General features: G+C 26.8%; 1 protein-coding gene across 1 annotated transcript; it reads left to right on the forward strand.

Annotated features, from left to right (window-relative positions):
• The first annotated feature begins 241 nt into the window (after nucleotides 1-241).
• Nucleotides 242-8,690, forward strand: LOC119676352. The gene is made up of 5 exons (XM_038087591.1): nucleotides 242-545; nucleotides 5,533-5,588; nucleotides 5,984-6,168; nucleotides 6,270-6,443; nucleotides 8,585-8,690. Exons 1-5 carry the CDS (start codon nucleotides 245-247, stop codon nucleotides 8,688-8,690), a joined length of 822 nt encoding a protein of 273 aa, XP_037943519.1. The 5' UTR covers nucleotides 242-244.
• The last annotated feature ends 6,074 nt before the right edge of the window (nucleotides 8,691-14,764 follow it).

Consider the following 14,764-nt stretch of genomic DNA (forward strand, 5'->3'; position numbering starts at 1 on the left):
TTTTACAAATTATTTCGTACTATAAGACAGCAATGCAATTATTGAAAATGTAGTGTAAAATTACAAAAACAAAAAAATTACAACGCTTCAAGCCACGTAAATTATATATAAAAAAAAATTAACAAAACTAAAATAAAATAAATATAATTAAAAATATTTGTGTAAAAGATACAACGTGTGTTACTACAACAAATACAAAACCAAAAATCCCAACTTCTCACTCCTTCAAATTACAGTTAGAATAATGGGCATGGACGATAAACTGCATCAAAAAATGTTCGATGACAATTTGGCGCTTATCGATACGCCACTTATAGCAACCGATACAAGCACACACTATCCAGCCATTGTTTCGACTTCTCTCAATACCATGCACGGCGTTTTAACCTATCCATTTAATGTAAGCGAGTTTCATCATCGGCATATGGCAGCAGCCGCAGCAGCCGGAAATGAACCGCCATACGATGTAATCGATACAGCAATTGGTTATGGCGGCATCAATGGCAATAGCAACGGAAACGGAAATGGCGATGTTTATTATCAAAGTATGTGTATATGATATATATAATATATATATATATATATATGAAAAACAAAGTACAAACAGAATTTGCTACATAAGCAAATAATACAGAAATACAATTTCGTATTAAAATTTTATCAAATAAGTGTGACACATTTACAGTTTGTGTGTCAAAATTTTATTTTATTTCTTTTTTTTTCTAATACGAGTATATTTTTCTTTTTTTGCTACTTTTTACCATATCAATTTATTTAAAAACATTATTTTTCGTTTTTTTTTTTTTATATATTCCACATATTAAGTTTTTTTTTATTATGACCTTTTGTATGTAAGTCATTGTAGTCCTGTGAATCCCAGAGCAACTAACAGGTTTCCATATTCCTTTCAATTTTATTTTTAGTGAATTTCCATTAAAAGTTGCGGTTAAAAATTTTTTCAGTTGCAAAACCAAATATTTTCTTTATAATTAAATTGAAAATAAATTCAAATAAAACTGAAACAATAACATTCTATAACAACGAAAGCAATTAAAATGCAAATACAACAAATTTCTTAAAGTACAATTATACGCTATAACAACAACAACTATTACTACTTTTACTACTTAAAAACTACTTAAAACTACAGCAACAGCAACAACAACAACCAATACAAAGGTTATTTTTTTTTTAATATAAATTTTTTCGTAGTTTGCTATTTTCAAAATTACTAGAAAATTATTTGAAAATTAATTGGCAAGTTATTTCAAAAATAAATTTTAATAAAATTAATAAAATTACTAAAATTATTTAAATTATTTTTTAATATCTTAAATTTGCTTAGTTATGTTGATTTTAATGCTAAAACAAAACTTTTTAAATTTCAATTTCAATTTGTTTATATACATCTACTTGTTAATATTATAAATAATATTAATAAAAATTTATAAAAATTTGCAAATTTTATATTAAATGGAAATTAAATACTTTTTAAAACAAAATTTTGTTATATAAAAACATTTTGGCACGCTAATAATATTTTTTTTAATTCTACGCACTGTTTTATACAAAACATATATCAAATTTATATATATATATATTTATAAAGAGAAACGTTTCAAAACTTCATTGCAAATATTTAAAAAATTCATTTCGTGACAAATATACAAAAAATATATGAATATATTATATATATACATAAAGTTTCATGTTTCATACAAATATTAAATATTAAACAGTCACAAAAATTTAACAAAACAATAAACGTTTTTTTTATTTAAGAAACGTTCGCCATTTTGTTGCATCGCCATTTTACTTATTTTGTGTTTAAAATGCAAACACAACTGAAGTTCATCGTAATTCGTTTAATTCATAATTTTATTATTTCCACAAAGCTACTTATTTTTATTTAATTTTATATATATATATAATGTTCAAATTAAAGCATTATGCCATTTTTATTTTTTATCTGTTTTTTTTTTGTAACTTTTTGACTTTGCTTTTATTTTTTAACTCCAAAAAAAAGTTACTTTTATTGCTTTTGAGTTTTTATATATTTTGCTGTAGATTTTAAATAATATTAATTTTTTATTGCTCAAAGGAAAGTATGCACATTGAACTCTTAACAAATAATTAATAAATCCATTTAACTTTAACAGACATTAAACGTATAACAAAAAACACATATCAAATAAAAAGTTTTTGTAGATAAAAAAAACACTCATGGAAATATTATATTTAGGATTCTCTTTATACTTACGAGTTATGAACAAAATGATATTAATTAACTTTTTATTTAAAAAAAAACACTTTAAACAATAGAAAGAACAAAAATATTTTTTAAATAAAATAAACGTGTTCAAAATTAAATAATAATAATTATAAAATGATACATAAAAGTAATAAAATGATTACTTGTTACTTGTGTTGTCTCTTAAATTATAATTCAGTTTAGATTAGATTTCGGTGATAAATAATATTATAGAATTTCTAGATTTTTTCTATATTCCAAGAAAAAAAACTGTTGTTAGAAAAAGTTGAAAAATTCCTTTTTTTTGCCAAAAATTTTGTAAAAGATGTTTGAATGCAAAGACTACTAGGTATCCAAATACCAGAGCCCTACTTCGACAGCTTCAATTAAATGCTTTAATGCATTTTTGAAATATATTTTTGAAAAATTAGAAACCATTCGTCACTTTTTTGTAGTTACTTGTAGTTTAAACAAACGTTCTTTTGTTTATATTTATTAAACGTTAACAATAAAAAGAAAATGATTTATTTTCTTTATATATGACCTAATTAGTTAATTTAACAAAACACAAATTGTCAATTGTGTTTTAGTAAAGTTAATAGCAGTTCTACCTCTAAGTATGCCATATTTGTTCTATACCTGCAAGATCTGAAAATCTACAATTATTTTATTGTAATTCCTTTTTTGGTTTAAAATATCAGAAAACGGATTTTGAAATGAACCCGCTGTAATATTATAAACTGATTTAATAGTCAACAAATGCTTATTAATGATTTTGCTGTTATAAAGGACGTAAGAAATTCAACTCTGCTAATTTTTTGAAGAAAAACTATAAAAATATTTTAATCAGGTATCTTTTTACAAATGGAGTCATTCACACAGGTAACCGAATTTTATTTCCTCAAACATCCCCAAAAATTTTCGAAATTTCTGATATTATTAAACTATTCAGCTAATCAGTTTTGCATATTTTAACGAAATAACTGTGATCTGATACAATAGAATACTTCATAATTGTCATTATCTTTTTGCTCCTAATATAGCATTAAACTTATAAGTAATTTCATGGTAGCTTTCCTGTTCTTGAAAATATAAATACCTCAAAAATCAAACTATTTCAGGTCCTTGAAATATTCATCAGTTACATAAACTATGCCCAAATTCGATTTAAATTTCCTTCTAGAGCCAAATCTGTTATGTACAATTGTATCTATTAACGTAGTGCATCTAATTCTGCTGTTACAATATTTGATAAATAGAGCTGGGGTTTTTGTCATAGTGAAACAAAAATTTTTCATCTTTTCATCTTTCGAGGCAATCACTCATAATTATGACATATGCATTTCAAAAACATAACCATTTCCGTTGATGAAAATGTTTTCGCCTTATTTGAAAAACCCATTATCTGGATAAATCTTATTTTTCGAGTAGTGTTTCATTTCTAGCAAACTGAATGTTTATATTTTATTTAGAATGCAATACTATATAATTCTAACATAATTAATAATTTTCCATGAGTGTTAAAAATGTAATAGAGCTCAAAAAATATTTTATTAAAACAACTAAATTTTTATTTTTAATATGATTAATGAAAATTAAAAGAACAATATTACAATATATAAATAACTACAAATGTCATATAAAATTATCTTAATCCCATATATTAGCTACAGTAAAACACATAACATTTACATATATAAATATATTTAGATGTTAGTGTGTGTATTTTAAAATAATCATTAGGTTAATATAAAACTAGAAACCCAATAGTGCTCCTGTAAACTGCTGTTAGCAAAACTTTTGCTAGTAATCAATTTTCAGAAAAGTGTCCTTTGAATTTCAGTAAAATTTGTTTCCAAATATATGCTAATCTTATTAGTTTGATAACATATTTATTAAATTCTATATATATTATTTTAATTATTTTATTTTTATAAGTGTGTGTATTATTTAAAAAATAAAATATTTTCTTTCGCTGTGTTTACAATATTATTTTTCGTACTTAGGATGATTGTATATCTAGTGAAAACATTGTTTATATAAATAAATATTAATATTAAGAATTACTTGAAGGAATAAATTCGTTACAAAAATATCAGTATTATTAGTAAATAAATATTGAAACACTGTATCAGCATCAATTTGTTTACGTTGGTTGAGGTCTTACTAACTACAATTGCCTAACGTTATTTCTAATACAAAGTATAATTAATCATTAGTGCTTAAAGTGTGATCTGCTTTAGTTTAACTTAAATCATACGTTAAAAATTAAAAATAAAAAGATTATCTAATTTTATCAGTAATATCTAATATATTTAAACTTATTTTTAAATAACTAACTAACATAAAGAAAACTGTATATTAATTTATAAACATGTTTTTGTTTAAACTTTAACTCAAAATATTAATAATTTATATATATATTATTAACACATCAATTAATTTATGTGTTTTTTGTTTTCATTTAAATTTAATGGAAATTCATAACAAAGAAAAAATTATCTAAATAATAGTTTCATTACGAGAAAATAACATGTTTTTGTTTTAATATAAAATAAACGAGAAACATTTTTGTGTTCACCACGGCGTATGAGTGACGTAAATTATAGCAAATGAATGCATTGTAATATAACTGCGCACACTTGTATTCTAAATGCAGGAGTTAAGACTAGACTAAATCATTTTGCTAAAATCATAATCCGCTAGTTTTTGAACTATTATTAGATTTTGACACTATCCAAAAACATTTATCAATTATTTTTCAACCATCTACTTGATTTCTACTTAATTTAATTTAAAAGTGAAAATCTATATGAATTTGATAGTTACAAATGTTGTTGATACAGTGAATATCTTACCAAAACTAATTAAATATTTTAACAAATATTTTTAGAAAAAATTCTCTTCTCATTATAAAATATTATATTATAATTTATTTAATGCTTTAACTTAAGTTAATTATTATATATTTTTTTAACTTACATATTTCCCTTTTTACTCTTTTCAAATCTACTGCTTCTCAACGCCTAATCACGTTTTCAAAATCTGAAAATACTGACATACTTAAATTAATTAAAAATGGTTGCATAAAAATCTTAAAACCAAAAAACCGCAACACGTACACTCTTAAAACCAAAAATTATATAAAACTCTTTAAATAACAAACTCAAATATTCTAACAACGATTAAATAAAAAATCCAAACGACCACTTGGACACGTTTCCATATTTTCCTTTTCATTTGCTGTTTGCTATTTGGCATAATACAAATCCATACCATAGGTGGTCAGGATGTCGAAGTGGACCTCTCAACGGAAATAATCAAGCAAATCTTTCAGGTAAGCATGATGAACTGCACCCGAAAAAGTCAATCAAAATAAAAAAAAAAAACCAACAAAAAACCGCCGTTATACATAGCCAAAAGCATTTAACCTAGAGTGTGAAGCACTGCTGAGCAACTGGAAAACTGCTTGAAGCTCATTTGTGTAACATTGGCTACAAACAGTAAAGTCAGTTGTGCAGCAAAAGCTACATATACGTACATCTGAGTAGACGGCCAACAGTATATCAGGACATTGATTTCAAAAATTTTTTTTTCTTTCTTGTTTTCATTTCATATATTTTTGCATGCAACTGCCCGCCACCCACTCTACCAAACGAATTTTGTACCATGAAATGCATCATGCATCATTCTACATTCTATTCGAAACGTACGTTACTGAAATCCGCATAGAGTACCTGTCATACAGCATTGGACACATGTCGGGAAGATCCGTCCTGTTCATCATCCCTGCAACCAATGCTCATGCATTGCGGAATACACCGTTGCAATCGTAACGCATGCATGACTTCATTGCAGGCCTTCTATAAAGGCCCCCATGAGGATTTGAATTTAGATATTGCCTTTTGTCTATGCAAGTAAGTGTCATTATGTCATTTTGTGTTGATATACAATTATCTCAGCGTTTTGCATTGCTTTTGAAAATTGTAAACTTTTTTCATATTTCTCTTCCATGTAGAAAAACAACGAATCGTCACGATATGTGCATGATTGCACAAGAGCAATTACATCCTGTATGCGCGCAAAGGCCGCCCGATAGTAATAATCAACTCAATCCAAATGGTATACATTTTCATCCAGCGCCAGCATGCCATATTGTAGCTGAAAACTGTAAGGAGGATCGAGAATGCAGGTAAATACAATAATAAAACTGTTTAGCATTAAACGAAAAGGTCTCGATTAAAGGATACTTAATCTGCATGAATCATAGTAAAGTCAGTGGTATATAAAGGATTGTGTGATAAACGGTAATTAAATGACCATTCATGTCAATATGAAGGTTGGCTAAGCAAAAACAGAATTTTGGTTTCTGTTCAGAATGTAAATTCATGAAGGAAATTATTTTATGAAGACTATGTACTTAAAGAAGATTTTTAAATTAATTATTTAAAACTATAATTCAAAGAAATTTATAGATTTATTAGAATAGTTCTAGGTTAATAAATTAAAATATTATTTTTGTTATTTATATTATAAATACTAATAATATATTATAAATATTATACAAAATTTAAAAAAAGTTCAAGCGAATTAAAAGAATAATATTTGGAGTAATTATGAGCTTTTTATATATATTTCCTTTTTTAAAAAAAGCTTAATTGAATAGATAAAATAAGAGCTTCTAAATTAATTTTTATTTCTTTTTTTTTTTATATAGTCTTCTATGTTTATAATATCGCTGACGTTTCGAAGTTTATTTGACTTCTTCCTCAGGGTAGAGCGTTTAACAATTGCTCTTGAAAACTATATTATTTGGTTATTTACTGTGGAATCTATTTACAAATTTAGTATTATAATAAACTGTATAAACTGTATAATAAACTGAGTTCTTATTAACAAAATGAGAATATAATTTCAATTTGCTGCCTAAACTATCGTTTCTAACATAAGATTGCAAAATTCACACAATAATGACAAACTCTATTTGAAACCTCGTTTAATATTGATCAAATAGCTCGAAGAGGTGCTTCCCAATTCTAAAGGAGCTGTTGATGCTTATCAACGACATTTTACATAGCCGAATAAGTTTGGTTGAGATACCAAGCGTTGCGACTTAACGGCATATAGATTTCATTTAGTCGTAGTGTAAAAAGCGGCTGTCCATTACTCTAACTTATAGACCACTCCATAGATAAAGTGAATTGGTCTCTATAATAAATTCCAATTTTCGTGACCTTGTTGTCATTTAAAGTTGTTAGAATTGAATCAACTAAATAGCTTTCACATTACTATAATACCTATTAGCACTTTCAAAATGCTAGCCAATTCCAAATAAAATTCAATAAAAATATTTGATTACTTCATATTTCAATTTGGGTATATGGTCTTTTCCGAAACTGATCCAATATTTTAGCTCTATCAATTGATGACCATCAATTGAATACAACCCGTTAAGTAAGGAAATGGTGAATTATGCAGGAGTTTTCAAGATGAAGAGGATGTAAAATCTTTCAACCACTTCCTGTGTCTTATTGTCTTCAATGTCTTGGAAATCACTTCTTTACTGGCTGGGAAGAGATAATGAAAGCAAAATTATCGGTTCATCTGGAAAACCAAATGGCTTAGCAAGGATAACAAAGATTAGCAACTCGTCTCTCCTGGCAAAGTTTTTGTGGGCGTCACTATGGGCAATATATGTCTCCGAGTGGAAGTGCTGACAACTGTCAGAGCGCACCTTCTGAACCGAACCTAACCTAAGGGAATGATATAATTCTTGAAAATAATAGAAATGTTATTATAGATATTTTTTAACAAAATTTATCTGAACGATTATTAACAAAAGTCACAATATTATTGCATTATATAGGATGTTTATGTTCACAATAAACATTTTCCTTTAGATTTTATTTGTGTTCATAATAAAAAAACACAAAAGGACTCGTAGAATACGTTAAATATTATTTTCGAAATATGTAAGGTGTGTATAACTAAACATATTCTCATATTATTTATTTATTTTACCTTACATAAAAACTTTTACATGTGTTTAATCATCAAAGTCTTCACTACATCAAACAATTCTTCCCTGTAAATCAATATAATTACTTTAATTAAGAGCAACAGCGTTTTTTGGTGTCAACCATTAGCAATCATTAAATAAATTCTATCCAAAAGCTGATTTCATATTAATTACTTTATAAAGGTGAATGACACCTTATACCCAAAAGTTCCTTATCATAGAACTGTAAAATTAACACTACGTATCAAGTGGGGGACTCTCAAAAAAAAAACAAAAAACAGAATTTGCAAAATGCAATTCACTTTTATCAACAGCTTCACGTCAGGAACAACAGCATCAGCATCAACATCAGCATCAACTGTACGTGTGAGAGCAACAGCAACAGCAATGGCAACAATAACCGAATTACCAGCAAAATAGTCAAAATAATCTTCATTAAATTTGACATCAAGCAGACACCTCGATAGAATGCACACACTTAGTCACAGCAGCTTATAAAGTCAAAGTCACTTGCGTCATGTTGCACTACAAGCATTTTAACTAATATCCCACATGCTGCCATATGGTGCATTGTCAATAATCTAAATGCAACATCCAAAGAGAGCTGCTTTGACACATAGCAAAGCAGCTTCTCTAGTCAAACCATAAAAATACACCACAGCAGCTTACTTTTCTTGGATCGTAGCTTCGCATAAGTGTCAAAGGCAATGCTAGCTGGCTGGCTGGCTGCATCGACGGCTGGCTGAAGGAAGCGCAGCACAAAGTAAAAACATTAAATCACAAACACATTGACACTTGTACAAATACTGCAAATACTGCAGAGCTGTTTATGTTATTTTTGTGTAAATATTGGTATATGTGCAAGTGGCAGTATGAAGGGGTAGTAGCAGTGAATATGGATGTGGATGTGGATGTGGATGTAGGTGTGAACGTGGGCGTACATCTGTGCTTCTGTGCATTTCTTGGCTTATTTATGGATGTGTGCATTTCAACACACACAATGAGAGCTTGTCATTACGTATTTTGCAGCTAAACGACCACAAAGTACGTGTCTGTTAAATTAATTGCCTTTTAAGTGAATCGCGTTTGCTTTAGTAAACAACTAAATTGCGCTAATGGTGCTCATTTGCTGTACGACACATGTTAGTATTGACGTTGGCGTTGCCGTTGACGTAAACGTCGTACTCGTTGTCGTTTATATTGAAAATGTTGCCAACAGCCAAGCAACAAAAAATGTTTTGTTTTTTTATTTGTAGAAACTTGTGTTCTAAAAACAAATTAAGAAAATAAATATTTTCTTTTTAATTTTAAATAAACGAGAAACACTTGCTGTGTTCACCGTGGCGTATGAGTAATGTTAATTATGGCTAAGAAATGCACTTGTGTAAGAAAAGCAGTGCGCATTTGAATTTAAATAAAACTAAATTTATTAAGATAAATGCTTTCAATTGTTAGATGATTATTTATTGATAGCTCACAAGCTATTGAGATTAATTAAGATTAATTTAGTTTTAGGATATAAACAATTATATTATGGGCAACCTGTTGTTTCATATAGTAACAAAAATTAATTTTATGTACATATGACCCTTATTAGTTATTTTAGTTGTACAAGATTTTATTATAAAAATTAATATTTTCTTAAATAATAATTTTTTTGATTACTTATATTCATATTTCTAAACCTCAAGCTCTAAAGTTTTTATTTAGTTGAAAAAATACTGGAGGTACAGAAAATAAACATAAATAAAGAAAAATTTATATATAAAGATTCTCCTATTTAGTATATTTTATATTTAAAATTTAGGTTTCGAAAAATATTAAGGCTAGTTTTTATAACACATGACAGCTATCAAAAAAATATTTGAACATTTTAACTCCAGACTTTTTGAGTCGTTTTTTTATTGATAATCTGTATTTCAACTAATATTGAAAACTGACTTTCCCTCTATAATTTCGATATACTATTCATATAATTATATAAATTAACAAAACAAAAAACACTTATTATCTTATAAATAATTTATTTATTTCTATTTCACATTTCAAGCAAAACAAGGAGGTTATTGCATATTATGTTTAGGCACATATCCTTCCGATAACCAGGACCACTCTCATTTTTCGTACAAAGTTTTATTTTTTTATACTAAATAAATATATATATATATACATATATTGTACATAGAGAAGCAAACAATTTTTAAAAAAATAAATAAATCATATTATGAAAATTTTGTTTGTGGGGTGTGTCTGTTTCAGTGAGCGAAATCTCATGAAATTTTCTGAACATTAGTAATATAGTACAAGTATTTAGTATACCGAATTTTATTTTTCTATCTATTATAGAGTTTTAGATACTCAAAAAAATGAAAAAGTTTATCATAATTGGCACCAAAATTTAGAAGAATTCCAAGTCCATCTCAAAAACTATATGTAAGGAAAATTTAAATTGGATATCTTTACTGGTTCAAAAAATTCCAGATTTCGATATTCTAATTAAAATCCTCCCCCACAGTGTACGGGGAGAAAGAGACACCGAAACAGCCATTCTATCTTTGCCCAGTTTACACAATTCCCGGTTAAAACCTTTGGGCGCCTCTTTCTTCAATTTATTCAACGATATTTTAAACATAAGTATTAAATATTAGCCGGGTACTTACATTTATCAATGCTTTTAGTTGATTGCAAAACACCAACTTTCTACTCATAATTACGAGGAATATGGAATTAACCCAGTTTACTTAACTAATAAAGAAGGATTCGACCCTGCTATCATTTCACTGATTTATCTACGTAACTAAATTCAAAAACCACCTCATGAAATCATATCAATTCATGGAGGAGCATTGTACATATATGTTTCAGTCAATAATCTTACACCAAAATAACTACTTAAAATTAAATTATTAAATTATTATTTGTAATTTGTAACTACTTTGACATTTTCAATGTAAAACGTATTTAAATTATTTAAAACAAATACATTCAAACCTTCACAATTTTTGAACTGTTATTATATTCTATGTATATGAAAGTAATTAATTATTAGTTAAATATGTTAAAGTAATAACTAAATGAATCTTTGAGTTTATTGTATCTTTATGTGACACAAATAACTTTTGAAAAGTTAACGCTCTAAGCCATTTCTAAGTAATTAAGTACTTTGAATAAACTTTATATTTATGCTAATATTCCTTTGACACATGCCAGACAGTTATCCATCACTCTACAACAAAAATTCTCAGTTTTCGTATGAATAAGAGACAATCACACGAGGAATATAGTGCAAGTATTAACTTTTTGCAAATAAATCACTCAGGGGTACACAGTGATTTACGCAGTATTGATTGATAATTTTATTGAAAAACTCTACGTGATCAATCATTTCAAATCAAAAATTAAAAGCAATTTAAAAATATTGTATATAAGCGGAATGCATATTTTAGTAACAAATTTAAAACGCATTTGTAACGAATAAACATACAAAATTAAATCACAATAATCGTTTAATAAAAGTCAATTTAATTATGTCGCGATAAATACTAATTTAATTAATTTAATTTTAAATCGATATGTATTTAAATCAATTTGTACTCTTTAATGATTGTGTATTGCTTAAATTTTCATTAAATAAATTTGTGAAATAAATTTGTATTGAATAATTGCAACTATGAACCTATTTCATTGCATTTCAAAGTATATCCAGTGCTTCGACGTGAATTTATAGTAAATTTCCTTTGGTATGCAAATAATTCCACATATGTTAGTAATGCCTGATTGAATTTTTGGTCATTATGCACAATGCACATGTATCGAATGTGCAATATTCCCAGAATATTCATTTTTATGCATTCAGTTTGTGTATCTAGCAATGTTAGAGTTAAATATCTTTTGGCTAAGAAAAGTGTATCTTTCCTTAAATCATTAAAATAATTTTTTTAATTATTATTTTATTCCGAGTAAATCAACTGAAATAATGATAAAGTAAATATGCGTTTCTTAAATTATTACTTTAAAATATTTAAGTTTATGGTGTTTAAAGAGTGCAAATAATTTCAAAATCACTTAAAAGCGATATAAACACTAACAGAAAATATATTTTTAAATTAATAAGTGACATCTAAAAAAACAACACAAAATAAGAATATTGGTATTTTATAATATCAAGTATCAAGTATTAGTCTCCTGATGATGACTTTAGACTAAAGTAGTAATATTCTTATAAAAACGGTTCAGATTTTGACCAAGAGGAACTTCACCTGGAATATGAAAGAATTTTTTTATAAGATACAGTATTAATATAATATTATAATATAATAATTAATAAAAATATTATTAACATAACACTATGAATATTAATAATAATAATCATAATCATATAATAACACAAACTAAAAAAATCCGGACCTCGGTAACAAATCTTTAGGTATTTTTCTAGGACATACAGGCTTATTTGAGAGTTTATTCTTAGACTTTAACTGCATTTTTAAGCTAATTCATTGAGTATTTTATAAATAGTTTAAGCAACTAAATATTAAAATGCATCACTTCACCGGTACGATTTTTTTTATTACTTACATTAAGAAATACTAGTAGTCATACTACATTGTTAAGATATACACTATATACATATACAAATTGCGATTATTTGATTGGATCGAAAACATGTTTTATATGACATTTTCCGAATGTAGCTTGAGGTTTTAATGTATTAATATATTATATTAGATACTATTAGTCGTTTATTTTTAACAAATGATTTTTTTTAAACAATACATTGAAAATTTTTATTTTTTATTTGTGATAGGTATTTATAAAAAATTTTACTTAAAAATTGAAATTTATAGGTCAATTAAATAAATATTTTTAAAAGTATTTTTAAATAAATTAATCTGTCGGGCACCTCACATTCAACGCATTTTTATGACATTGCCATTGAATGATATTTCGAAAAATATATCAGAAAAATATTCAATAGTTATTTCCGATTTGAATTTATCATTAAATTTTATTTTCAAATCAATGAAACTATTTATATAGTAAAAGTATTTTTAAAAAATGTATTAATCACTTACTTTACTATTTCTTTGAAAATTTTGTGTTATTCTTAACCTGATGATTGTATGCTGGTACTGTCCACCAATTGAGAGTCTATCAAACGTTAAGCTGTTAAGAACAGATACGATATAATATTTCCGCCTCCGTGACTAGTTTGTGTTATAATAATAAAAATAATTGTGTGGAAAATTTCACACAAACTGTCTGATCTGATAAGAAGTCCTCCCCCTATATTTGTCTTGGTTATTTCAGCAACAAAACCAAATTAACCATCGCAGCTATATAAAATTAAACATATGCAATACTGGTAATACAAACAATACACAATAAGGAGTCTTTTGATAAATAAGATACATGCTATGTATAGTTCAAAATTCCTATTACTTTTTGAACACATCAATTTTAATTCATAATCTTAAGTAGCAACTCAGCAATTACTTTGATGATACTGTAGCTAATCTAAAGCTGCTCCTATGTAATCGAATTATTGCCAATAATATTAGTTTTTATCTTAAATTCAAAATTTCTAATGCATTTCTAAAACAATTAACTTTCAAAGTCTTAGGCAAAATCTACTTTATTGACTTTCAAAAAAATAGATTGACTTTTAGATTTTCACTTGCCCATTAAAAAATGTATGTAAGCAGAATGCAAAATAGAGGTGTACAAGAATTAACCTTCATTAGTTAGAATGCAATTGAAGCAAACAAGATAAAATGTTGCCTTAAATTGAAGCAAAAATGGAATAGATCAATCTCAGTTGATTAAAAATTTCACAAGCAATGCGAACAAGGATTAACAACTTGCAACAGAAGCAAACAGCACAGAGTAGCAATTTATTTGACAAATACATAGCCAGAGGACACCGAAAACATTACAGGTACCCTTCAAATATAAAATTTTACTTACCTAACAAAGGAATACAAGTACAAAAACTGATGCATGTAACTAAGAATTTACTTGCCACCTACTGTATGAAGAGATGATCCACAGTTTTTAGTTTCAATACCGGAAAAAGTAAAAATGAAGTACGACAATAATCACTTTGCAGCATTGTCTGACAATGTAAATGACATAGTTACCAGCAGATGAACAATGTGAGCGTTTCTGAACTAAGCCACACCAACGGAAAGATCCTTGATAAAACCCAATATGAGTGCAGACACAGGTACTCATTTCAGTGCTGTTGGAGTACCCAAAATGTCTTCCCAATTTTCATTTCATTTTTGTGCTACCCTAACTCAGCACACTGAGAAAAACAAGAAAAACTTAATTGCTGTTTTGTAAATTTCTCTATTATATTCTTTTTTTTTGTTTTAGTGTTTAATGTTGAGAAAATGTTTGACAAGGACAAACGTTGAAAATTTCAATTTGATTTTAATTGCAGTGTACTTAAGTCGATGACATGGCAATTAAAATCTTTTATGTTTCCGAAT

Source organism: Teleopsis dalmanni, chromosome 2 (assembly GCF_002237135.1).
Source record: "Teleopsis dalmanni isolate 2A chromosome 2, ASM223713v2, whole genome shotgun sequence".
Lineage (NCBI taxonomy): Eukaryota > Metazoa > Arthropoda > Insecta > Diptera > Diopsidae > Teleopsis > Teleopsis dalmanni.